General features: G+C 43.0%; 1 protein-coding gene and 1 long non-coding RNA gene across 4 annotated transcripts in view; both read right to left on the bottom strand.

Annotated features, from left to right (window-relative positions):
- Positions 1 to 22,370, bottom strand: part of LOC139578108 (ATP-dependent Clp protease ATP-binding subunit clpX-like, mitochondrial) — a 30,483-nt gene extending 8,113 nt beyond the window's left edge. Inside the window, exons 1-12 of one of the 3 annotated variants that reach the window (XM_071405321.1) lie at positions 22,044 to 22,370; positions 21,512 to 21,580; positions 19,351 to 19,517; positions 18,321 to 18,438; positions 17,989 to 18,143; positions 16,929 to 17,085; positions 15,946 to 15,987; positions 12,524 to 12,700; positions 11,164 to 11,328; positions 9,774 to 9,862; positions 2,520 to 2,684; positions 1,213 to 1,512 (exon numbers count right to left, since the gene is read on the bottom strand). In XM_071405321.1, coding sequence (XP_071261422.1) covers positions 1,213 to 1,512; positions 2,520 to 2,684; positions 9,774 to 9,862; positions 11,164 to 11,328; positions 12,524 to 12,700; positions 15,946 to 15,987; positions 16,929 to 17,085; positions 17,989 to 18,143; positions 18,321 to 18,438; positions 19,351 to 19,517; positions 21,512 to 21,566 — 1,590 coding nt within the window. In that variant the 5' untranslated portion in view covers positions 21,567 to 21,580; positions 22,044 to 22,370. The other 2 variants (XM_071405322.1, XM_071405324.1) reach the window with 2 other exon arrangements.
- On the bottom strand, positions 12,932 to 15,933 carry LOC139578109 (uncharacterized). The gene is made up of 2 exons (XR_011675494.1): positions 14,529 to 15,933; positions 12,932 to 14,398 (listed from the first exon to the last, which is right to left on the bottom strand). It is a non-coding gene; the product is annotated as an uncharacterized lncRNA (long non-coding RNA).
- Positions 22,371 to 24,649: the final 2,279 nt, after the last annotated feature.

Here is a 24,649-nt window from a genome sequence, read left to right on the forward strand (position 1 = left end):
ACTGAACAAAGAAATGTGCTTTTCTTTCTAAAACAAGGACAGTTCTAAGTGACCCCAAACTTTTGAACGGTAGTGTACTTGTTCCCCTTGCTCTGCAAGAGCCGCGGCTTTTGTGGAGCGATAGGTAACGATGCTTCGAGGGTGACTGTTGTTGATGTGTGCAGAGGGTCCCTGGTTCGAGCCCAGGTCGGGGAGCGAGGAGAGGGATGGAAGCAAAGCTGTTACACAAGCCCAAACTACGAAAAACAGCCCCAGACCTCCACCAAACCTTACATTTTGTAATATGCATTCGGGCAGGTAGCGTTCTCTTGGCATCCGCCAAACCCAGATTCGTCCGTCGGACTGCCAGATAGTGAAGCGAACTGCCAGATGGTGAAGATTCATCACTCCAGAGAACACGTTTCCACTGCTCCAGACTCCAATAGCGGTGAGCTTTACACCACATTAGCCGACACTTGGCATTGCGCATGGTGATCTTAGGTTTCTGTGCGGAAGCCCCCGACGAACAGTTATTGTGCTGACGTTGCTTCCAGAGGCAGTTTGGAACTCGGTACTGAGTGTTGCAACCGAGGACAGATGATTTTGGCGCGCTACGCGCTTCAGCACTCGGCCGTCCCTTTCTGTGAGCTTGTGTGGCATATCACTTCGCGGCTGAGCCGTTGTTGCTCCTAGACGTTTCCACTTCACAATGACAGCGCTTACAGCTGACCAGGGCAGCTCTAGCAGGGCAGACATTTGACAAACTGACTTGTTGGTGACAGTGCCACGTTGAAAGTCACTGAGCTCTTCAGTAAGGCAATTTTTACTGCCAATGTTTATGGAGATTGCATGGCTGTGTGTGCTCGATTTTATACACCTGAAATAGCCCAATCCACTAATTTGAAAGGGTGTCCAGATACATTTGTGTATATTTTTTTAACGGTTTTGACAGTTATTTTAGTTTCATGACAGTCTTCATCCATAACCATGGGTTACACAATTATACGGGAATTGTGCCAGCCCTAACTAGTACTAATTACCTTGTCCATGCTGAACCGGGCCTGGTATTGGGGTATGATGGCATTAGGTGGTTCTACTACTAATTACCTTGTCCATGTTGAACAGGGCCTGGTACTGTGGTATGACGGCGTTACGTGGTTCTACTATTAATTACCTTGTCCATGTTGAACAGGGCCTGGTACTGTGGCATTAGGTGGTTCTATTTATAATTACCTTGTCCATGTTGAACAGGGCCTGGTACTGTGGTATGACGGCGTTACGTGGTTCTGTCAGGATGCGGACCAGCGTCTCTTCATCCAGACTGTGTAGAGGCACCACCACAGGCAGACGCCCTACAAACTCCGGGATCATCCCAAACTCAATGAGGTCCCGGGCCTCCACGAGCTTCAGCAGCCGGTCCTTCTCCTCCATCTCTGCCACCATGTCCGTCTGTTCACTGCTGTTAGCCAGATCGGCTGCTGCCGCCGCACGACGACCCTTACCCATGTTGGAGGGCGTGCCAAAGCCAAGGTACTAGAAGGAGAAGAAGATTAGTGCGTGTGTTGAAGTCCAGCTACTAGACAAAAGAACGGTGGGGTTAAGGGGGGGGGGTTAAGTAAGCTACAGGAAGTGATAACACTAAAACACTGAAGAAATTAGACATCTGGGGAAGATCGCCAGGTCTAGACATTCATGTTACATTCCTGAAAAGAATACATTAAAATGGACAAATAACTAAACTGCTCAGATAAGAGACACTCTTTGTTGACCAAGTATTTTAGAACAGTGATAAGACAGGAACTAATCAGAGGACTACAGTCTTTTTACAGGTCTGGGTGGATACACGGAGGACTACAGCCTTTTTAAGGTCTGGGTGGATACACGGAGGACTACAGTCTTTTTACAGGTCTGGGTGGATACATAGAGGACTACAGCCTTTTTACAGGTCTGGGTGGATACATAGAGGACTACAGCCTTTTTACAGGTCTGTGTGGATACATAGAGGACTACAGTCTTTTTACAGGTCTGGGTGGATACATAGAGGACTACAGCCTTTTTACAGGTCTGGGTGGATACATAGAGGACTACAGTCTTTTTACAGGTCTGGGTGGATACATAGAGGACTACAGTCTTTTTACAGGTCTGGGTGGATACATAGAGGACTACAGCCTTTTTACAGGTCTGGGTGGATACATAGAGGACTACAGTCTTTTTACAGGTCTGGGTGGATACACGGAGGACTACAGCCTTTTTACAGGTCTGGGTGGATACATAGAGGACTACAGCCTTTTTACAGGTCTGGGTGGATACATAGAGGACTACAGTCTTTTTACAGGTCTGGGTGGATACACGGAGGACTACAGCCTTTTTACAGGTCTGGGTGGATACATAGAGGACTACAGCCTTTTTACAGGTCTGGGTGGATACACGGAGGACTACAGCCTTTTTACAGGTCTGGGTGGATACACAGAGGACTACAGCCCTTTTACAGGTCTGGGTGGATACATAGAGGGAAAATAATAATTATATTTCTTACTCACCTTTTCATTCTTCCGTCTGCTGACGATTCTGTCGAGTCCGTTGAAGGCCCCTGACGCTACGAACAGGATGTTAGTGGTGTCCACCTGCACAGTCTCTCCCCTCAACTTCCTGGAGTTCTTCTCTGGAACGCTCACTATCGTGCCCTCCAAGAGTTTGAGCAGACCCTGCAAACAAAATGGTTGTCAAACACTACTGCCTCCCATACCATATAAAATCCATTCAGAAAGAATTTCACACCTCTTGACTTTTTACACATTTTGTTATGTTACAAAGTAAGATTCCAATGGATTTGTCTTTTTTTTTGTCAACTATCAACAAAATTATATATATGTAACTTTTTTTTTAATGAATGGAAAATAAAACTCATATCTTGATTAGATAAGTATCGAGTCAATACAATACACCCTCGATACACCCTCGAGTCAATACATGTTAGAATCACCTTTGGCAGCGATTACAGCTGAGACAGAGGGAGTTAGTGAGAGAGCGGGCGGGGAGAGAACGGAGGGAGGGAGACAGGGGTGTGGAGAAGAGGAAGGAGACAGAGACAAAGAGAAAGATATCCCATTTAGGCCCCCTTAGATCAGACCTGTATGTAGCCTCGCTACTTTTATAGCCTCGCTACTGTATATAGCCTGTCTTTTTACTGTTGTTTTATTTCTTTACTTACCTATTGTTCACCTAATATCTTTTTTGCACTATTGGTTAGAGCCTGTAAGTAAGCATTTCACTGTTGTATTCAGCGCACATGACAAATACACTTTGATTTGAGATGCTCAGCAGGCTCTGCTCACACTTACTGGCCTGAGGCCAAACCACACAACCAACATTGGACACTTTTATGGAACACAAAGCCTTCACCATCTCATCCTGGAATATCCAAGGCCCGAGGTCATCTGCCTTTGGCCTAAAGAGCAGGAACCTGGACTTCATCCAATAAATCGGAAATACAGACATTGTCATCCTACAAGAAACCTGGTATAGAGACGGACCCACTGGTTGCCCTCTAGGTTACAGAGAGCTGGGAGTCCCATCCACTAAACTACCAGGTGTGAAACAGGGAAGGGACTCAGGGGGTATGCTAATTTGGTATAGAGCAGATGTAACTCACTCTATTAAAATAATCAGAACAGGAACATTTTACATTTGGCTAGAAATTCAAAAGGAAATTATCTTAACAGATAAAAATGTCCTCGTGTGCTACCTATATCCCCCCAATAGAATCCCCATACTTTAATGAAGACAGCTTCTCCATCCTGGAGGGGGAAATCAATCATTTCCAGGCCCAGGGACAGGTACTAGTCTGTGGCGACCTAAATGCCAGAACCGGACAGCCTCAGCACACAGGGGGACAAACACCTGCCTGGAGGTGACAGCATTCCCTCCCCCATATGCCCCCCTAGGCACAACTATGACAACAAACCAACAAAAACAGGTCACAACTCCTGCAGCTCTGTCGCACGCTGGGTATGTACATAGTCAATGGTAGGCTTCGTAGGTACACCTATAGCTCATCTCTTGGCAGTAGTACTGTAGACTACTTTATCACTGACCTCAACCCAGAGTCTCTCAGAGAGTTCACAGTCAGTACACTGACACCCCTATCAGATCAACATCAAAATCACAGTCTACTTAAACAGAGCAATGCTCAATACTCATGAGGCATCAAAGCCAAAGCAACGGAGTAATATTAAGAAATGCTATAGATGGAAGGAATGTAGTGTGGAAACCCACCAATAAACTATTAGGCAGCAACAAATTCAATCACTTCTAGATAACTTCCTGGACAAAATGTTTCACTGTAATAGTGAAGGTGTACATTTTGCAGTAGAACATTTTAACAGTATATTTGACCCCTCAGCTTCACTATCTAATCTAAAAAATTCAAACTGAAAACCGAAGAAAATTAACAACAATGACAAATGGTTTAACTTCTTATGGCTGGGTGGCAATATTGAGTAGCTTGGATGAAAAGGTGCCCAGAGTAAACTGCCTGCTACTCAGGCTCAGAGGCTAAGATATGAATATTATTAGTAGATTTGGATAGAAAACTGTTTGAATGACGTCTGTGAGTATAACAGAACTCATATGGCAGGCAAAAACCTGAGAAAAAATCCAAACAGGAAGTGGGAATTCTGAGGCTGGTCGATTTTCAACTCATCGCCTATTGAAATCCCAGTGGGATATGGATCTGTTTGCACTTCCTACGGCTTCTACATTCAACAGTCTGTAGAACGTTGAATGAAGCTTCTACTGTGATGTTGAGCCGGATGGGAGCTGTTTGAGTCAGTGGTCTGGCAGAGAGCCAGGTCCTGGTCACGCGCATTCCACATGATATCGACTTGCGTTCCATTACTTCTATAGACACAAAGGAATTCTCCGGGTTGGAACGTTATTGAATATTTATGATAACAACATCCTAAAGTTTGATTCTCTACTTAGTGTGACAAGTTTAGTCGACCTGTAATATAACTTTTTGAAGTTTTCGTCCGAAGTTCGCCTGGACCTGCACGAGCGTTTGGATATGTGTACTAAACGTGCTAACAAAAGTAGCTACTTGGACATAAATAATGGACATTATCGAACAAAACAACAATTTATTGTGGAACTAGGATTTCTGGGAGTGCATTCTGATGAAGATCAAAGGTAAGGGAATATTTATAATGTATTTTCGTATTTCTGTTGACTCCAACATGGCAGAGAAATGTTGTTTCTATCTGAGTGCCGTCTCAGATTATTGCATGGTTTGCTTTTTCCGTAAAGTTTTTTTGAAATCCGACACAGCGGTTGCATTAAGAACAAGTGTATCTTTAATGCTATGTAAAACATGCATCTTTCATCAAAGTTTATGATGAGTATTTATGTTATTTGATGTGGCTCTCTGCAATTTCTCTGGATATTTTGGAGGCATTTCTGAACATGGCGCCAATGTAAACTGAGATTTTTGGATATAAATATGCACATTATCGAACAAAACATACATGTATTGTGTAACATGATGTCATATGAGTGTCACCTGATGAAGATCATCAAAGGTTAGTGATACATTTTATCTCTATTTCTGCTTTTTGTGACTCCTATCTTTTGCTGGGAAAATGGCTGTGTGTTTTTTGGACTTGGCGGTGATCTAACATAATCATATGTTGTGTTTTCGCCGTAAAGCGAAAACAAAGGTTAATGAAGAATGCAAAAACCTAAGAAAGAAACCTATCCAACCAAAAACATAGAGACCCAGAAAACCTGAGTCTACGCCTTCACTACGGTGAATCACTAAAACAATACAGAAATACACTACGGAAAAAGAAGGAACAGCACGTCAGAAATCAGCTCAATGTAATTGAAGAATCCATAGAATCTAAGCCACTTCTGGGAAAATTGGATAACACTAAACAAACAACACAAAGAATTATCTATCCAAAATGGAGATGTATGTGTAAACCACTTCTCTAATCTTTTTGGCTCTATAACACAGAACAAACAGCAAAAACATATACATGATCAAATACAAATCTTAGATTCAACTGTTAAAGAACCCACTGGATTCTCCAATTACCTTGAATGAACTACAGGACAAAATAAAAACCCTCCAACCCAAAAAGGCCTGTGGTGTTGACGGTATCCTCAATGAAATGATAAAATATACAGACCACAAATTCCAATTGGCTAAACTTAAACATCATCCTCATCTCTGACATCTTCCCCAATATTTGGAACCAAGGACTGACCCCCCCCCCCAATACACAAAAGCGGAGACAAATTTGACCCCAATAACTACTGTGGGATATGCGTCAACAGCAACCGTGGGAAAATCCTCTGCATTATCATTAACAGCACACGTCTACATTTCCTCAGTGAAAACAATCTACTGAGCAAATGTCAAATTGGCTTTTTACCAAATTATCGTACGACAGACCACGTATTCACCCTGCACACCGTAATTGACAAACAAATCAAATCAAAACAAAGGCAAAGTCTTCTCATGCTTTGTTGATTTAAAAAAAGCCTTTGACTCAATTTGGCATGAGGGTCCGCTATACAAATTGATGGACAGTGGTGTTGGTGGAAAAACATACAACATTATAAAATCCATGTATACAAACAAAAAGTGTGCGGTTAAAATAGGCAAAAAACACATTTCTTCCCACAGGGCCGTGGGGTGAGACAGGGATGCAGCTTAAGCCCCACCCTCTTCAACATATATATCAACAAATTGGCGAGGGCACTAGAAAAGTCTGCAGCACCCGGCTTCACCCTAATAGAATCTGAAGTCAAACGTCTACTGTTTGCTGATGATCTGGTGCTTCTGTCACCAACCAAGGAGGGCCTACAGCAGCACCTAGATCTTCTGCACAGATTCTGCCAGACCTGGGCCCTGACAGTAAATCTCAGTAAGACCAAAATAATGGTGTTCCAAAAAAGGTCCAGTCTCCAGGACCAAAAATACAAATTCCATCTAGACACCGTTGCCCTAGAGCACACAAAAAACTATACATACCTTGGCCTAAACATCAGCGCCACAGGTAACTTCCACAAAGCTGTGAATGATCTGAGAGACAAGGCAAGAAGGGCATTCAAAAGGAACATACAATTCGACATACCAATTAGGATCTGGCTAAGAATACTTGACTCAGTTATAGAACCCATTGCCCTTTATGGCTGTGAGGTCTGTGGTCCACTCACCAACCAAGAATTCACAAAATGGGACAAACACCAAATTGAGACTCTGCATGCAGAATTATGCAAAAATATCCTCCTGGTACAACGTAAAACACCAAATAATGCATGCAGAGCAGAATTAGGCCGTTAGCGCTAATTATCAAAATCCAGATAAGAGACGTTACATTCTACAACCACCTAAAAGGAAGCGATTCACAACCCTTCCATAAAGCCATCACCTACAGAGAGATGAACCTGGAGAAGAGTGCCCTAAGCAAGCTGGTCATGGGGCTCTGTTCACAAACAGACCCCACAGAGCCACAGGACACCAACACAATTAGACACAACCAAATCATGAGAAAACAAAAAGATTACTTGACACATTGGAAAGAATTCACAACAAAACAGAGCCAACTAGAATGCTATTTGGCCCTAAACAGAGAGTACACAGTGGCAGAAGACCTGACCACTGTGACTGACCCAAACCTAAGGAAAGCTTTGACTATGTACAGACTCAGTGAGCATAGCCTTGCTATTGAGAAAGGCCGCCGTAGGCAGACCTGGCTCTCAAGAGAAGACAGGCTGTTCACACTGCCCACAAAATGAGGAGGAAACTGAGCTGCACTTCCTGCCAAATGTTTGACCATATTAGAGACACATATTTCCCTCAGATTACACAGATCCACAAAGAATTCGAAAACAAACACGATTTTGATAAACTCCCATATCTACTGGGTGAAATACCAGTGTGCCATCACAGCAGCAAGATTCGTGACCTGTTGCCACAAGAAAAGGGCAGAAGAACAAACACCATTGTAAATACAACCCATATTTATGTTTATTTATTTTCCCTTTTGTACTTTAACCATTTGCACATTGTTACAGCACTGTATATATACATACTATGACATTTGTAATATAGCCATGCCGATTAATTAGGGCAGATTTCAAGTTTTCATAACGCTCGTAAGCATTAACAGCACTTTCCTGCGTTTGCCAGCAGCTCTTAGCAATGCTTGAAGCACAGCGCTGTTTATGACTTCAAGCCTATCAACTCCCGAGATTAGGCTGGCAATACTAAAGTGCCTATAAGAACATCCAATAGTCAAAGGTATATGAAATACAAATGGTATAGAGAAAAATAGTCGACCCGGCTGAACTTGAAAGGGGTTCCTTCGTTATTTTACCGTTCATGTCTTCCATAGTGAATGTCTTGATCTACTTCAAATAAGGTCTGCGTTTCGTGCAGGCTTAAACCGCCTCGATGTTTTGATACCCGCGTAAATCTCACTAGGATAAGGTAACGTTTGTCAACATATTTTCATAAAGCCACTCTACATTTTTTCCCCCTTTGCTTATATTTAGCCAATATTGATCAGTTACCTTGTCCTATGGATATCTACACAGTTATCAAATTGGCAAGGTGGTGTAAGCCTACACGAAACAGACCTTATTTGAAGTCAATCTAAGAATATCCTATGGAATAAATGAATGAAGGAACTGCTTTTCAGATTTTGCTAGAAGGTGTCATGGGAATTATGACTCACACTTTGGTAGTCAATTCTTACCATGCCCATTATTAAAATAGGATTTCCTGCATATAGAAATTACAGTTTTTGGTTTTCAACATTCATCACAGGTAACTTAAACTCTATTTTTATTATTCAAACAGTTGAGAGTATTTGTGTCGCATAAGCACTCTTCAGTATCCTTGTCACTTCAGAGAGCTGTATGTGCGTACGATTATATACATTTTACAGATGGCAGAGAAAAGCAGAGCACCAGTGTGGGACTATTACATTGAATTGGCACCAGGGAAAGCAAGGTGTCTTATTTGTGATAAAGATGTAAGCATGGGGTCAGGAACGACAAAATAAAAGAATACCACCAACCTGTGGAATCACCATAAAAACACCCATCCAAAAGCCCATAAGGAAGCAATGATGAAAAAAAGCTTCCTCACCTTCTCACCCCCATCTCCGTGGTCAAGCTTCTCACCTACCTCTTCGTTATCGTTCAGGGGACGCGCTGCTGTAACTGACAAACTGCCTTTCTACTCTCTGCTGTCTTCCCAGAGCGCACGCTGATGCTGTAACTAGCAAATTGGTTGTCTTGGATGCAGACAGTATAGCGGCAAACGCGCATCACTTGTTCGCTTACAGCCAGTAGTGATCCAAAGCACCCCTGCCCAAACTTTTTTTACCAATCGGATCTACACAAATCTAGTAGGTCACCTATTTTGGATTAAAAACGGCAATTTTCTCCTAAAGGTGACTCGTTTGCATCCCTGATCATTGTTAGATGTACGTAGATGACGGCAGGGCGAGTGTTTGAACATTAACTAAAGTATCATTATTAGAGGTATGTAGTGTTAAGGATAGTGTTGAATACCTCCCTCTACACAATAGAGGTATCTACTCGATTTGTGGACAGTGTAGCAGATTCTACACACACTAGAGGTATCTACTAGACATGTGGACAGTGTAGAATATTCTACACACACTAGATGTATCTAGTAGATTTATGGACAGTGTAGAAGATTCTACACACACTAGAGGTATCTACTAGACTTGTGGACAGTGTAGAACAGTACTGACCTGTTGTACACCCTCTCCTCCTACATCTCTGAGCTGGTGGATCCCAGGAACACTGCCGATCTTGTCCACCTCATCAAGAAACACTATGCCTATTGTACAGGGAAACCACGGAATAAAACACAACTTTATCGTCTAATGGGAATCAGAAATGGGTCTTTTTGCTGTCCTAGATTATTCCCAACTCCCAAGAGACGGACACACAGAGACAGACACACAGAGACAGACACACAGAGACAGACACACAGAGACAGACACACAGAGACAGACACACAGAGACAGATACACAGAGACAGACACACAGAGACAGACACACAGAGACAGACACACAGAGAGAGACACACAGAGAGAGACACACAGAGAGAGACACACAGAGAGAGACACACAGAGACAGACACAGACACACAGAGATAGACACACAGAGACAGACACAGTACAAGAGGCAGGAAACAGCACAGGGTCAGCTGTGGAACAACACCCTGGAGCAGGTTAGCTCAGTAAAAAAGTAGTTGTGATGTTCAGTTGAAAGAGCTCTTTGCATACTGTTCCAAAAGAGCAAAATGAGCGGTTAGAGAGATGAGCCAGCAACCGGAGGGTTGTCCGTTCGAATCCCGGGTCTGACAGGCAAAAATCTGTCGGGAAGTGATCTGGCAACCGAAGGGTTGCTGGTATCAACTTCTAGATGCCATTGCCTGCCATTGTGCCCATTGAGCAAGGCACTTTACCCACCACAATAACTGCTCCACGGGCACCCAGTAACTCTCCAACCTGTATGTGTCTCTTTCGGAGGGGTAAGGACAAAACCATATATTGTTCAAAGGGGCTTATGTAATTAGGAAGTTGCATAATAACATTGGGGAACAGTCCAAATGTAGTTCCTGTTTCATCATACTAGTGCTTGTAAAACAGAGGTCTATTAAAAGAGATTATCCGGTACTTTTGTATACTTTTTAGCCAGTAGATCTGAAAGTAGCATACTACGTCACATATGTGCAGATATATGCACCACGTCATTGCTCTCTCTCTCTCTCTCTGCTGTGTCCACTGAGCCGTTGGGCCCGCCGTGCAAACCTCATTGGATAACGCTGGGCAGGCCTCTTGCTAGCTGTCACTGCAATGCGAGGGGCCAAAGCTCATTAGCTAGAACTCGAATTGCTAGGGGGCTGGCCCACGCGGGGGGAAATGGCACATCTTCAAGAATACAGTTACTTTTAAACTAGGGATTTGGTGGCTAACTGAGGTAAAACAGTAATTCTCCTCATAAATTATCCATGAACTACACATTGACACATCCAGCCCCAAAAGCGAGATATTTTCTTAGTCGCCATAGTACCGGAGCATGTCTTTAAACAGTCCTAAAGAACCCAGGATACAGTTTGTGTGATTCACCCACCTTGCTGTGCTTTATCCACAGAGTAGTTGGCATCCTGCAGCAGCTTGGCAATAACAGACTCAATATCCTCCCCCACATAGCCAGCCTGGGTCAGGGTGGTACAATCACAGATGGCAAAGGGTACATCTAGACACTTGGCCAGGGTCTGGGCCAACAATGTCTTGCCTGGGAAAGTATAGTAAAGAATGTGTAAGGACACTGTCCACAGCACAAGGTGCACCTGTGTAATGATCATGCTGTTTAATCAGCTTCTTGATATGCCACACCTGTCAGTTGGATGGATTATCTTGGCAAAGGAGAAATGCTCACTAACAGGGATGTAAACAAATTTGTGCACAAAGAAATACGATTTTTGTGCGTATGGAACATTTCTGGGATCATTTATTTCAGCTCATGAAACCAACATTTTACATGTTGCATTTATATTTTTGTTCAGTGTAGAAAGATAGATGACAGCCAGACAACCCAGTGCATGAATCAAATGGATTTGCATATGAATGGAGTGGAAATTAGCTGCCTTTGAATCTGTAAGGTAAGTCACTTTAATGTTTCAAGCAGATTACACATCTTCTCGCAAACGTCCTGCCTGGTTGGCCCTGTCCGGGGGTATCTTCGGACGTGGCCACTGTGTCCCCTGACTCTCTCAGCCTCCAGTATCTATACTGCAATAGCCTATGTGGCGGGGGGCTAGGGTCAGACCGATTAATCTGGTGAAATTCTCCTGTCTTATCTGTTGTCCTGTGTGAATTTAAGTATGCTCCCTCTAATTCTCTCTCTCCCTAGGACCATGTCTCAGGACTACCTGGCCTGACGACTCATGGCCGTCTCCAGTCCATCTGGTCGTGCTGCTGATCCAGTTTCAACTGTCCTGCCTTTGGCTGTGACAGACCCCCCCCCCCCCCCAACCAAATCTCGCTTAAGGCCCTCAAAATGCTGAACACTACCCTAATCAAATCAAATGTTATTGGTCACATACACATGGTTAGCAGATGTTAATGCGAGTGTAGCAAAATGCTTGTGCTTCTAGTTCCGACCGTGCAGTAATGTCTAACAATTAATCTAACAATTTCACAACAACTACCTTATACACACAAGTGTAAAGGAATGAATGAGAATATGTACATATAAATATATGGATGAGCAATGGCCGAACGGCATAGGCAAGATGCAGTAGATGGTATAGAGCGCAGTATATACATATGAGATGAGTAATGTACCCTGTCTGTAACTAAAAATAAATTGTATCAAAAATGAATTAGAAGTGCCTTGGCTTTTGTTGAAGGTACGAGCCACAACGCATTTAGTTCTTCTCACACTGATGCCAGAACTGGTTTGATGACGTCACGAATAGTCTACTAACCTGATCCGGTGGGGCCTAGCAGCACGATGTTGCTCTTCTCCAGTTTGATGTCGGTGTGTGTGGAGTCTAACACGTCCCCGCCCCTCCTCTCCTGAGGAGCCTGCTGAGTGGCCTGTTGCTGCATGGAGGCTCCCAGAGCGTTGCCATGGGGACTGATCCCTGCTATTTGAAGGAGTTCTATAATGACAAATGTAAACAAACAGTCGTATTGTATATTTGGTTTCAGATTTGGCAGCAGGACAGTGGTGAATTCTAACCTGGTCCCAGATCGGTTTGTTCTCTTGCCAAATGTCAACTCCAACTGTCATCCTTGTCAAGCTTCTTCGGCATGACTGGTTCCATAAGGAGTTGGTGAGAGTGCAGAAAAAGACTGGCACTCAGGCTAGGGGAATCCATTTTGGGTCAATGTTTCCCATCTCGCATGGCAATGACCAGGCGATAAAACGTAACTTTTCCGAACAGGCTATGCAATGTTGACCTACTCTCTGAGATCTGGAAACTTGAGTTCTATTAAAAGTTTGTAATGTATTAATGAATTGTGTTATAAATGTATAATAAGTTTGTGTCTTGTTTTTTAAAAAGTTTTCCAGGCATGATATTGCATAATCTAGGCTCTCTAGTTATAATGTGAAGTATCAGTATCTGTGGTGCTGCCTGCTGCATTACAGCAATAGGTCCAAGTTCAATCTAAAAATACATGCACCCTGCACTGCTAAACTGAACTGGGAGCCAGTGTGGCGTTACCGAAATGAAGAAACGCAGACCTGGGTTCAAATAGTATTCAAAATCATTTCAAATACTTTATATGTGCTTGATTGAGCTTGCCTGGTGCAATGGAACCAATAGAATAGTCGTAAAACTGCAAACCCCTCCCATCTGGCACTCCAGGTAGGCTAAAGCAAACGCTCAAAGTATTTGAAAGATCTCGAATAATATTTGAACCCTGGTGTGAATGAGGAGAGCAGGGCCGAAGGCTGGGATAGATAGCAAGACTACAAATGTATTGTCTGGGTCATTGGGACACCTTATCGGTCCAGCATGGCGACTAGCTACACCGAGTTCACAACGTGCACACAGATTATATATTACGAGGGCTGGGAATTGCCAGGGGCCTCACAACACTATATGATCACCATACTGAGGGTCCTCACCATACCGAGGGACCTTACCATATCATATTAACACCATACTGAGGATCCTCACCATACCATATTATCACCATACCATATTATCATCATACTGAGGGACCTCATCATACCATATTATCACCATACTGAGAGACCTCACCATACCATATTATCACCATACCATATTATCACCATACTGAGAGATCTCCCCATACCATATTATTACCATACCATATTATCACCATACTGAGAGACCTCACCATACTATATTATCACCATACCATAGTATCACCATGCCATAGTATCACCATGCCATAGTATCACCATGCCATATATCACCATACTGAGGGACCTCACCATACCATATTATCACCATACCATATTATCACCATACTGAGGGACCTCACCATATCATATTATCACCATACCATATTATCACCATACTGAGACCTCACCATACCATATTATCACCATACCATATTATCACCATACCATATTATCACCATACTGAGGGACCTCACCATACCATATTAACACCATACTATATTATCACCATACCATTTAATCACCATACCATATTATCACCATACCATATTATCACCATACTGAGAGACCTCACTATACCATATTATCACCATACCATTATATCACCATATCATATTATCACCATATTGAGGGACCTCACCATACCATATTACCACCATACTGAGGGACCTCACCATATCATATTATCACCATATTGAGGGACCTCACCATACCATATTACCACCATACTGAGGGACCTCACCATATCATATTATCACCATATTGAGGGACCTCACCATACCATATCACCATACTGAGGGACCTCACCATACCATATCACCATACTGAGGGACCTCACCATACCATATCACCATACTGAGGGACCTCACCATACCATATTATCACCATACTGAGATATTATCACCATACCATATCATCACTGTGCTGTGCTTTGGCAAAGTGGGAGGGGTTATATCCTTCCTGTTTGGCCCTGTCCGGGGGTATCATCGGATGGGGTCACAGTGTCTCCTGACCCCTCCTGTCTCAGCCTCCAGTATGCTGCAGTAGTTTATGTGTCGGGGGGCTAGGGTCAGTTTGTTATATCTGGAGTACTTCTCCTGTCTTATCCGGTGTCCTGTGTGAATTTAAGTATGCTCTCTCTCATTCTCGGAGGACCTGAGCCCTAGGACCATGCCTCAGGACTACCTGGCATGATGACTCCTTGCTGTCCCCAGTCCACCTGGCCGTGCTGCTGTTTCCAGTTTCAACTGTTCTGCCTGCGGCTATGGAACCCTGACCTGTTCACCGGACGTGCTACCTGTCCCAGACCTGCTGTTTTCAACTCTCTAGAGACCGCAGGAGCGGTAGAGATACTCTTAATGATCGGCTATGAAAAGCCAACTGACATTTACTCCAGAGGTGCTGACTTGCTGCACCGACAACTACTGTGATTATTATTATTTGACCATGCTGGTCATTTATGAACATTTGAACATCATGGCCATGTTCTGTTATAATCTCCACCCGGCACAGCCAGATGAGGACTGGCCACCCCTCATAGCCTGGTTCCTCTCTAGGTTTCTTCCTAGGTTTTGGCCTTTCTAGGGAGTTTTTCCTAGCCACCGTGCTTCTACACCTGCATTGCTTGCTGTTTGGGGTTTTAGGCTGGGTTTCTGTACAGCACTTTGAGATATCAGCTGATGTAAGAAGGGCTTTATAAATAAATTTGATTTGATCACCACACCATTCTATATGTATTGCGATTCGACACTGTGATTTTATTGTGATTCGATGTTCCAAACATATTGGTCATCATATTATGTCTGTTGCAGAGGGACAAGAGAGAGTCATGAGAAGATAAGAGTCATGGAAATAAAAGTGCTGAAATCTAATTGGCTCCCTATTTCAAAAGATGGAGAACATGTTATGAAGATTTGGTGCAGGTACAGCCAACTAGCGCAAAAATAATATTGCGATATTGTCAAAAAAAACAATAAGATATAGTATATCATTATAATAATATCCCGATATGTAACTTTCGATTTTTTCCACCACCACTATTTATTACCGTAAAATCATAAAATGGCAAATCATTTATGAAATAATTCATCTAACACACCCGCAAAACGACAAGTCATTGACAAGAAGATACTATAAGTTTGTCTGTAAACTTTGGCATTTGAGCAATTCTTGAAAATCAAAAAGTGACATGTTTAAAATAGCCAATGATACGGAGAAAGCTATGTAAGGAGGACCAATCAAATCACTTACTTGTGAATCTGTACTCATCCTCCCGTCTTCTCGTCTCTAGTTCTACAGAGAGGATGACATCATCATTATTATCACTACAGGCCCGTAAGAGAGTATCAGATTCCACTGTAGATTCTTGTCGTTATCATCTTGTTAAATTCATTATCATCGTCCATTTAAGATGTTGAGCTTGGGTATAAAAGTAAACAACATTAAACAAATGCCAAATTATACAGACGAGAGCACCTTGGGAGGTGACTGACATCTGAACAGGAGTTTCAGCACATTCTAGAAAACAGTGGTTAGTTCTTTGTTCATAATAATGAAAGTATAACACTGTTGCCTATTGAAATTCTACTATTCTGAAGTAAACAAACGTAAAAATTAGACCGGTCTACATTTTCTGGAAACCCTGGAGGGGGGAGGGGTGATTTACTATTTTACCAAGTGTTCAACCAAATGACTGTAGCTGACTGGCCTCGTGGTGTGAACGAGGCCTGTTTCTAACCAACAGTAGACTGTACTACTGACCTCGTGGAGTGAGCGAGGCCTGTTTCTAACTAACAGTAGTCTGTACTACTGACCTCGTGGAGTGAGCGAGGCCTGTTTCTAACTAACAGTAGTCTGTACTACTGACCTCGTGGAGTGAGCGAGGCCTGTTTCTAACCAACAGTAGAATGTACTACTGACCTCGTGGAGTGAGCGAGGCCTGTTTCTAACCAACAGTAGAATGTACTACTGACCTCGTGGAGTGAGCGAGGCCTGTTTCTAACTAACAATAGACTGTACTACTGACCTGGTGGAGTGAGCGAGGCCTGTTTCTAACTAACAGTAGTCTGTACTACTGACCTCGTGGTGTGAACGAGGCCTGTTTCTAACAGTAGACTGTACTACTGACCTCGTGGAGTGAGCGAGGCCTGTTTCTAACTAACAATAGACTGTACTACTGACCTCGTGGAGTGAGCGAGGCCTGTTTCTAACTAACAGTAGACTGTACTACTGACCTCGTGGAGTGAGCGAGGCCTGTTTCTCCACCTCCACCTGTCTGCTCCCAGCAGGGATGTTGTTGTAGATTCTCTTGTAGTGATTATACACAGCTACCGCCAGCACCTTCTTAGCATAGGACTGACCCACTACGTACTTGTCCAGGTAGGCATAGATCTGAAAGGCAGGTTCATCGACTATAAGACAATATTACGTGGTCATACTTGCTCTTCATGACAAGTCTAACAATACATGAACTGTATCATAATGCATTATAAACTGGGTGGTTCGTGCCCTGAATGCTGATTGGCTGGCAGCTGTGGTATATCAGACCGTATACCACGTTGCGTCGTCGTGCCTAAGAACAGCCCTTAGCCGTGGTATATTGGCCATATACCACACCTCCTCGGGCCTTATTGCTTAATGACAGCACAAGGTATACATGGAGCATTACCATAGTAATTCCTGTTAAAAGATAATCATTACATCATAGAAACTAGAACCAGTTGTTGTTTGTTGTCGTTGGTGCTCGTACCTTTTTGGGTGGCGGGGGAGGTTTTTGGGTGGCGGGGGAGAACTTCTGGGTGGCGGGGGAGAACTTCTGGGTGGCGGGGAAGGTTTCTGTGCGGCAGGGAAGGTTTCTGTGCGGCAGGGAAGGTTTCTGTGCGGCGGGGGAGAATTTCTGGGTGGCAGGGGAGGGTTTCTGTGCGGCGGGGGAGGTTTCTGTGCGGCGGGGGAGAGTTTCTGGGTGGCGGGGGAGAGTTTCTGGGTGGCGGGGGAGAGTTTCTGTGCAGCGGGGGAGGTTTCTGTGCAGCGGGGGAGGGTTTCTGGGTGGCGGGGGAGGGTTTCTGGGTGGCGGGGGAGGGTTTCTGGGTGGCGGGGGAGGCTTCGGTGCGGCGGGGGAGATTTCTGTGCTCGTACCTTTTTGGGTGGCGGGGGAGGTTTCTGGGTGGCGGGGGAGGGCTTCTGGGTGGCGGGAGAGGTTTCTGTGCAGCGGGAGAGAATTTCTGGGTGGCGGGGGAGGGTTTCGGTGCGGCGGGGGAGGTTTCGGTGCGGCGGGGGAGGTTTCGGTGCTCGTACCTTTTTGGGTGGCGGGGGAGGTTTCTGTGCGAAAGCCATTTTGACAGCCTCAGCGGGCGACTCTGCTTCTTTATTCAGACCCTTCTTAGAGTCCGTCTCAGAGAGCACCACGAAGAAGTGATGGCATTTCTCACACTTCACAAAACGTGTTGACGCTGAAAAGAAACAAAACAAAAGTGAGACTATTGAAATGTTTCTTTATCGCGTTTCTGATTTAATAAAAACAGTAGTGACTGTGTGGACAAGTCAATCATTTATACGGCTGCTTTTTCTGCAACTGGAGTCTTTAGAAAACACAGCCTATGTGAATGGAGTATCTTTAAGGTCCTCACATACAAAGGTCTCCACATGTGTACACGGGTCTCCACATTTGGGACAGTGCAGCTGGTTACCCCCCTTCCCTGATCCACCAGAAGAGCCCGACAATCTCTTTCCTTCACTGATGCTCTTCTGCATATATGATGAACACAAAAGAAAGAGAGAGATTGTTTCATGAATGCAACACAGCAGAAAAACATAATTTAGACACAGAGGAAGCTTGTTTCTGTGTACAGTAGCTATCACTTATTGAAACCACTGGGGTTATAGCATGTACTACACTGACTCTATGCACACTCCGACACACCACACTGACTCTCCGACTCTCCGACCCACCAGACTGACTCTCCGACCCACCAGACTGACTCTCCGACCCACCAGACTGACTCGCCGACCCACCAGACTGACTCTCCGACCCACCAGACTGACTCTCCGACACACCAATACATTACACTGACTCTCCGACACACCAATACATTACACTGACACTCCAACACTCTTCACATACGCTGCTGCTACTCTTTATTATCTATCCTGATTGCTTAGTCATTTATACCCCTACCTACATGTACATATTACCGCAATCACTTCGTGCCCCTGCCCATTGACTCGGTACTGGTACTCCTTGTATAATGCATTGTTATTTTATTGTGTTCCGATTTCCTTTTCCTAATTTTCTTACTTTAAAATTGTTGAGAAAAGGCTCCTAAGAAAGCATTTCACGGTAAAGTCTATCTACAGTTGTTGTATTCGGCACATTTTATTTATTAGAAAGTCTATTCTTGTGTCGTGTCAGTGTTTAATTCCATTTCAGTTCAGTCATTCAATTATGGCTGTCATCACTTAGCTTGTTCCCAGATCTGTTTATGCTGTCCTTCCACTTTGTTATGCCATGTTTGGCAATGACCATAGCAGTTCGAAAGAGAGCACAAACTGATCTGGGTCCAAGCTAGTCACCAGTGTGTGATTCATTCTTAAAATAAAAAAAATAAATGTTTTAAAGAATCAAACAGACATGTCACAATCCAGTGGAATCAAGTTTACCTTTCCACCATCGCTGGATCCATCCTTAGTCGTTCCATCTTTAGAGGCAAAACATACTGCAGTTTCATGGAAGGATCTCACTCGGACTATGCGAGGAAGAGAAGCTTCACGAAAACCCCAACCAGGTCTGCTCAAAGCATAGAGCTGAACCCGAGAACAAGACAGCCCTGTTACGACAGAAACACAATGCAACCAAATGTTTAGGCCGCTGTTATAATCCATCAACTTTGACATTTCAAAAACAAACTCGCCCAATGTCAAAATCAACAATTGGTATTATGGAAATATAGCTAGCTGCCACCTCATGAACACTGCATTTGTGACGTCGCACTAAATTTTCGCACACCACACGTATCATAAATAAATGCAACAGGTGACCCGTTTTCAAAACTTGTGCTGCGTCCACGTGCTAGTCGGAACTAGGAAAGTCTGACATTTCCGACTTGCTAACTGGTTGTAGTTATACAACATGCCGCGTTCAACCAGTTATCAAGTCGGAGAATTCAGTTCCCTAGTTCCGACTATCACGTGAACGCGGCATAGTTCACGAGGTCAACATCACATAACGTTCACGCCATAACTTTTTCCACATTGTTGTTACAGCATGAATTTAAAATCGATTACATTTTGATATTTTCTGTCACTGATATACACTCAATACCCCACAATGTCAGGGTGGAATTAAGTTTAGACATTTTTATAAATTAATAAAAAATGAAACGCTGAAATGACTCAAGACAATAAGTATTCAACCCCTTTGTTATGACAAGCCTGAAGGAGTAAAAATGTGCTTAACAAGTCACATAATAAGTTGCATGGGCCCACTCTGTGTGCAATAATAGCGTTTAACATGTTTTTTAAAACGACATCCCCATCTCTGTACCCCACACATACAGATAATTGTAAGGTCCCTCAGTCGAGCAGTGAATTTCAAGCACAGATTCAACCACAAAAACCAGGGAGGTTTTCCAATCACAAAAACCTGGGAGGTTTTCCAATGGTTCGCAAAGAAGGTAGATGGGTAAAAAAAAAAAGCACACATTGAATGTCCCTTTGAGCATGGTTAAGTTATTAATTACACTTTGGAAGGTGCATCAATACACCCAGTCACTACAAAGTTACAGACGCCCTTCCTAACACAGGAAGGAAACCACTCAGGGATTTCACCAAGAGGCCAATGGTGATTTTAAAACAATTAGAGTTTAAGGCTGTGATATGAGCTAACTGAGCATGTAACAATAATACTGTAGTTACTCCACAATACTAACATAAATGACAGAGTGAAAAGAAAGAGTACATCCTGTTTGCAAAAAGGCACTAAGGTAAAACTGCAAAAAAATGTAGCAAAGAAATTAACTTTATGTCCTGAATACAAAGCATTATGTTTGGGCCAAATCCAACACAACACATCCACTCTTCATATGTTCAAGCCTGGTGGTAGCTGCATCATGTTATGGGTATGCTTGTCATCGGCAAGGACTAGGGAGTTCTTTTTAAGGATAAAAATAAACTGAATCGAGCTAAGCACAGGCAAACAGACACTGGGAGACAAATTCAACTTTCAGCAGGACAATAACCTAAAACACAAGGCCAAATATACACTGGAGTTGCTTACCAACACAACATTGAATGTTTCTGAGTGGCCTAGTTACAGTGTAGACTTAAATTGTCTTGAAAATCTATGGCAAGACTTGAAAATGGCTGTCGAGCAATAATAAACAATCCACTTGACCGAGCTTAAATCATTTTAAAAAGAATAATGGACAAATATTGCACAATCCAGGTGTGCAAAGCTCTTGGAGACTTACCCAGAAAGACACACAGCTGTAATCGCTGTCAAAGGTGATTCTAACACGTATTGACTAAGGGGGTTGAATACTTAACTAATCAAGGTTAGTGTTTAATTTTCCATATTTAAAAAAAACAAGTTAGAATTTTTCTTTCTATTTTGTGTAGATAATTGACAAAAAAATTACAATTCAATCCATTTTAATCTCACATTGTAACAACAAAATGTGGGAAAAGTAAAGTTGTGAATACTTTGCGATGGCACTGTAATTTGCAGGTTAGCAAGTTAGCTAGCTAGCAGAAGCGTTTAAAATGTAATGCGAATAAGTAACTTTAGATATTACAAATTCTCAATATTTCAATCTGTTCTTACCTCTCTGTGCTGAATTCAAGAATATCCTCGCGGCCGATGTGCATGGGCAAGACATACTTTAGTCAAGGTCTAGCAAATAAAAACAGTGAAGCAGGATTAGCTAGCATGGATCCTCTCCGACAGCTGCTAAATTTCACAGGCCACAGCTACAGTACCAAGCAAAGTTAAACAAATTTGACAAACTAAACTCCTTACTTACAATACAGTTAGCTAGCCATTCAAGTTCACCTGTCAACAGGTAGCTGGCGTAGCTACGTGCTAACTAGCTATTTATTAAACAAAATGAACACCCCCTAGAGCTGGTAGGCCTGGCAATGCCTGATTTGGATTGGAGTGGGGCAGCTAGCTAGCTAGCAAACGGGGCTAGCGACAGAAAAACAAGTGAACATTCCGGAAGAGAGATATAGTTAGCTAACGTTAGTTAGAAGGTCAACGATAACTAAACCGTTAAACTGGCTAACTATGTGACATGTTTAAGACGCAAAATGTGTCTTGACAAAAACAATATGGTTTGCTAACGAGCTAACGTTACCTGTCGACTCGTAAAAGAGCACGATGGAACCAAAACAAGTCTTGACAGTTTCTTCCGGAGTACAATTCCGTTGACTCTGTAACTGTGTATGGTCGCAGGTCAACGGTGTCATACCAATGTCACTGTCCAGATAGCATGTATAACCCGCTTCAAATCGGACCGATATTACCCCCGTTGGACGACTGGACCCCTGTGTGATATAACGTTTGATGTTAGTAGGTCAAGCAAATTGCAAGACCGAGGCCAGCAATTTACCCCCGTGTTATTACGTATTCCAGAACAGTGTTGTTGTCTGTCTGCGTCAGATATATCCAAGCCAAGGGGAAGTGTACAATTATTATTCCCTTGGATTGGTTTGAGGTCATTTCGTCACATAGGGTCATCTGCTGCCATCTACCGTGAAGGTGATTATTAACTTACTAAACCAGTTTCAGGACTGGACCGTCACAAATTCTAGGCCTACTCTCTTCTATAATGTACTGTAGTGTGTTCTATTCTGAAGTGTAGAGGAAATAAATGTGGCAGACTACTGTACTGTTGTGGTGCACACTATCAGCTGAGCCTAAAGGGATTGTAGTACTCTGTCTGCATGAAACATGCTTATGGTGACATTTCTCAGTTGTCATCATGCATTATGTCATTCTTGACTAGATACGGTCTTAGTATCGCATTGTCAAACCTTGAAAGGTAATGAGGGGTGGATTTACAGTTGTACAAATTAGAGAATTACAGTAAAAGATGGAAAAAACAACAACATGTTTATTGGTCATTGTACAACATGAATGAGAAAACATATCACATTGGATGCTACATATTGTACAAAAAAATATATATTTAATGACAAACAAACACTTCATTAATAAGCTCAAGGCATAGGCAGAATGTTTCATATTTTTCTACCACATCCATTAAACAATTTGGGTAGTTTCTTTAATACCATTAGGTTTATGACTATATATTTTGTTTTATGATAATATGACAAAATACCCATAATACCATTCATTGGCTGGTCTGAGATCCAAATTTACAGCGTCTTCAGAAAGTATTCACACGCCGTGACATTTTCCACATTTTGTTGTGTTACAGCCTGAATTTAAAATGGATTAAATTGAGATTTTGTGTCACTGGCCTACACACAATACCCCATAATCATAATGTCAAAGTGGAATTATGTTTTTTGAGATTTTTACAAATTAATAATAAATGAAAAGCTGAAATGTCTTGAGTCAATGACTATTCAACCCTTTTGTTATGGCAAGCCTAAATAAGTTCAGGAGTAACAATATGCTTAACAAGTCACATAATAAGTTGCACTCGGTGTGCAATAATAGTGTATAACATGATTTTTTAATGACTATCTCATCTCTGTACCCCACACATAAAATTATCTGTAAGTCGAGAAGTGAATTTCGAACACAGATTCAACCACAAAGATCAGGGAGGTTTTCCGATGCCTCGCAAAGAAGGGCAGCTATTGGTAAATGGGTAAAACATTTTTATCCATTTGACCATGGTGAAGTTATTACTAACACTTTGGATGGTGTATAAATACAGCCAGTCACTACAAATATACAGAGGTCCTTCCTCACAGTTGCCAGAGAGGAAGGAAACCGCTCAGAGATTTCACCATGAGGCCAATGGTGACTTTAAAACAGTTACATAGTTTAATGGCTTGGATAGGAGAACACTGAGGATGGATTAACAACATTGTAGTTACTCCACAATACTAACTGTTATGTATGGTACGACGTGCTGTTGGTCGTACTGTACGTTGTTATGGTTTACGACAGTGTGCTGCTTTACGGATGAATGGGTTGTCAGAATGAGTGTCAAATGTCATTTAACGACATTGTGATGTACAATGTGAAACTGTGCAGATGTGCCTTCTTTGACAGCTAAGCTAGATATAACATTGGCGACGAAGATGGCTGAATTCAGCTTACCACCACCAGCGCCGTTCCTCGCCATGTCTGGCAAACCTCCAGTCCCCATGGAATAACTGGCTTGAAAGTTTTAACACTTATCTCGAAACTATGGACTTTTCTAGAATCTCCGACAAACGGAGGACAGCACTGCTCCGTCACTGCCTCGGTACAGAGGATTTCCAGAGTGCTTGGATTCACCTACATTCACCGCTGCAGTCAGCCTTCTACGGAACCACTTTGCCGGGAAAGAGCGAGTGCTCCTCCTACGCTACCGGTTACGGAAAAGACACCAATGCCCGGGTGAGTCCATTCAAAGCTACATGGCTAATCTGAGAGATTTGGCTAGCTCTTGTAACTGCGGGACACTTCAGGACAAGATCAGCTGATAGAGGGAACGTTATGTGAAAAGACAAGGGTGAAATGCTTTTTAGAATTGTTTAATTTACAACTTGATGGAGCTATTAAAATAGCACTGCAGGTTGAACCGGCTTTGGAATGCTCTACTATGCTAACAGACAGCTCTGCAGCATACACTCTGCAGCATACACTCGGCCCCCAGCCATTCTCACACAGCAGTTTCAGCCCGAGCAGGCGCACTACAAAGATCACACGCTAAGAACGCCCTCCCAAGTGGATAGCTGCATGGACACAAACACCGGCATACCCGTGCAGCAGGCACAC

Source organism: Salvelinus alpinus, chromosome 6 (assembly GCF_045679555.1).
Source record: "Salvelinus alpinus chromosome 6, SLU_Salpinus.1, whole genome shotgun sequence".
NCBI classification, from domain to species: domain Eukaryota; kingdom Metazoa; phylum Chordata; class Actinopteri; order Salmoniformes; family Salmonidae; genus Salvelinus; species Salvelinus alpinus.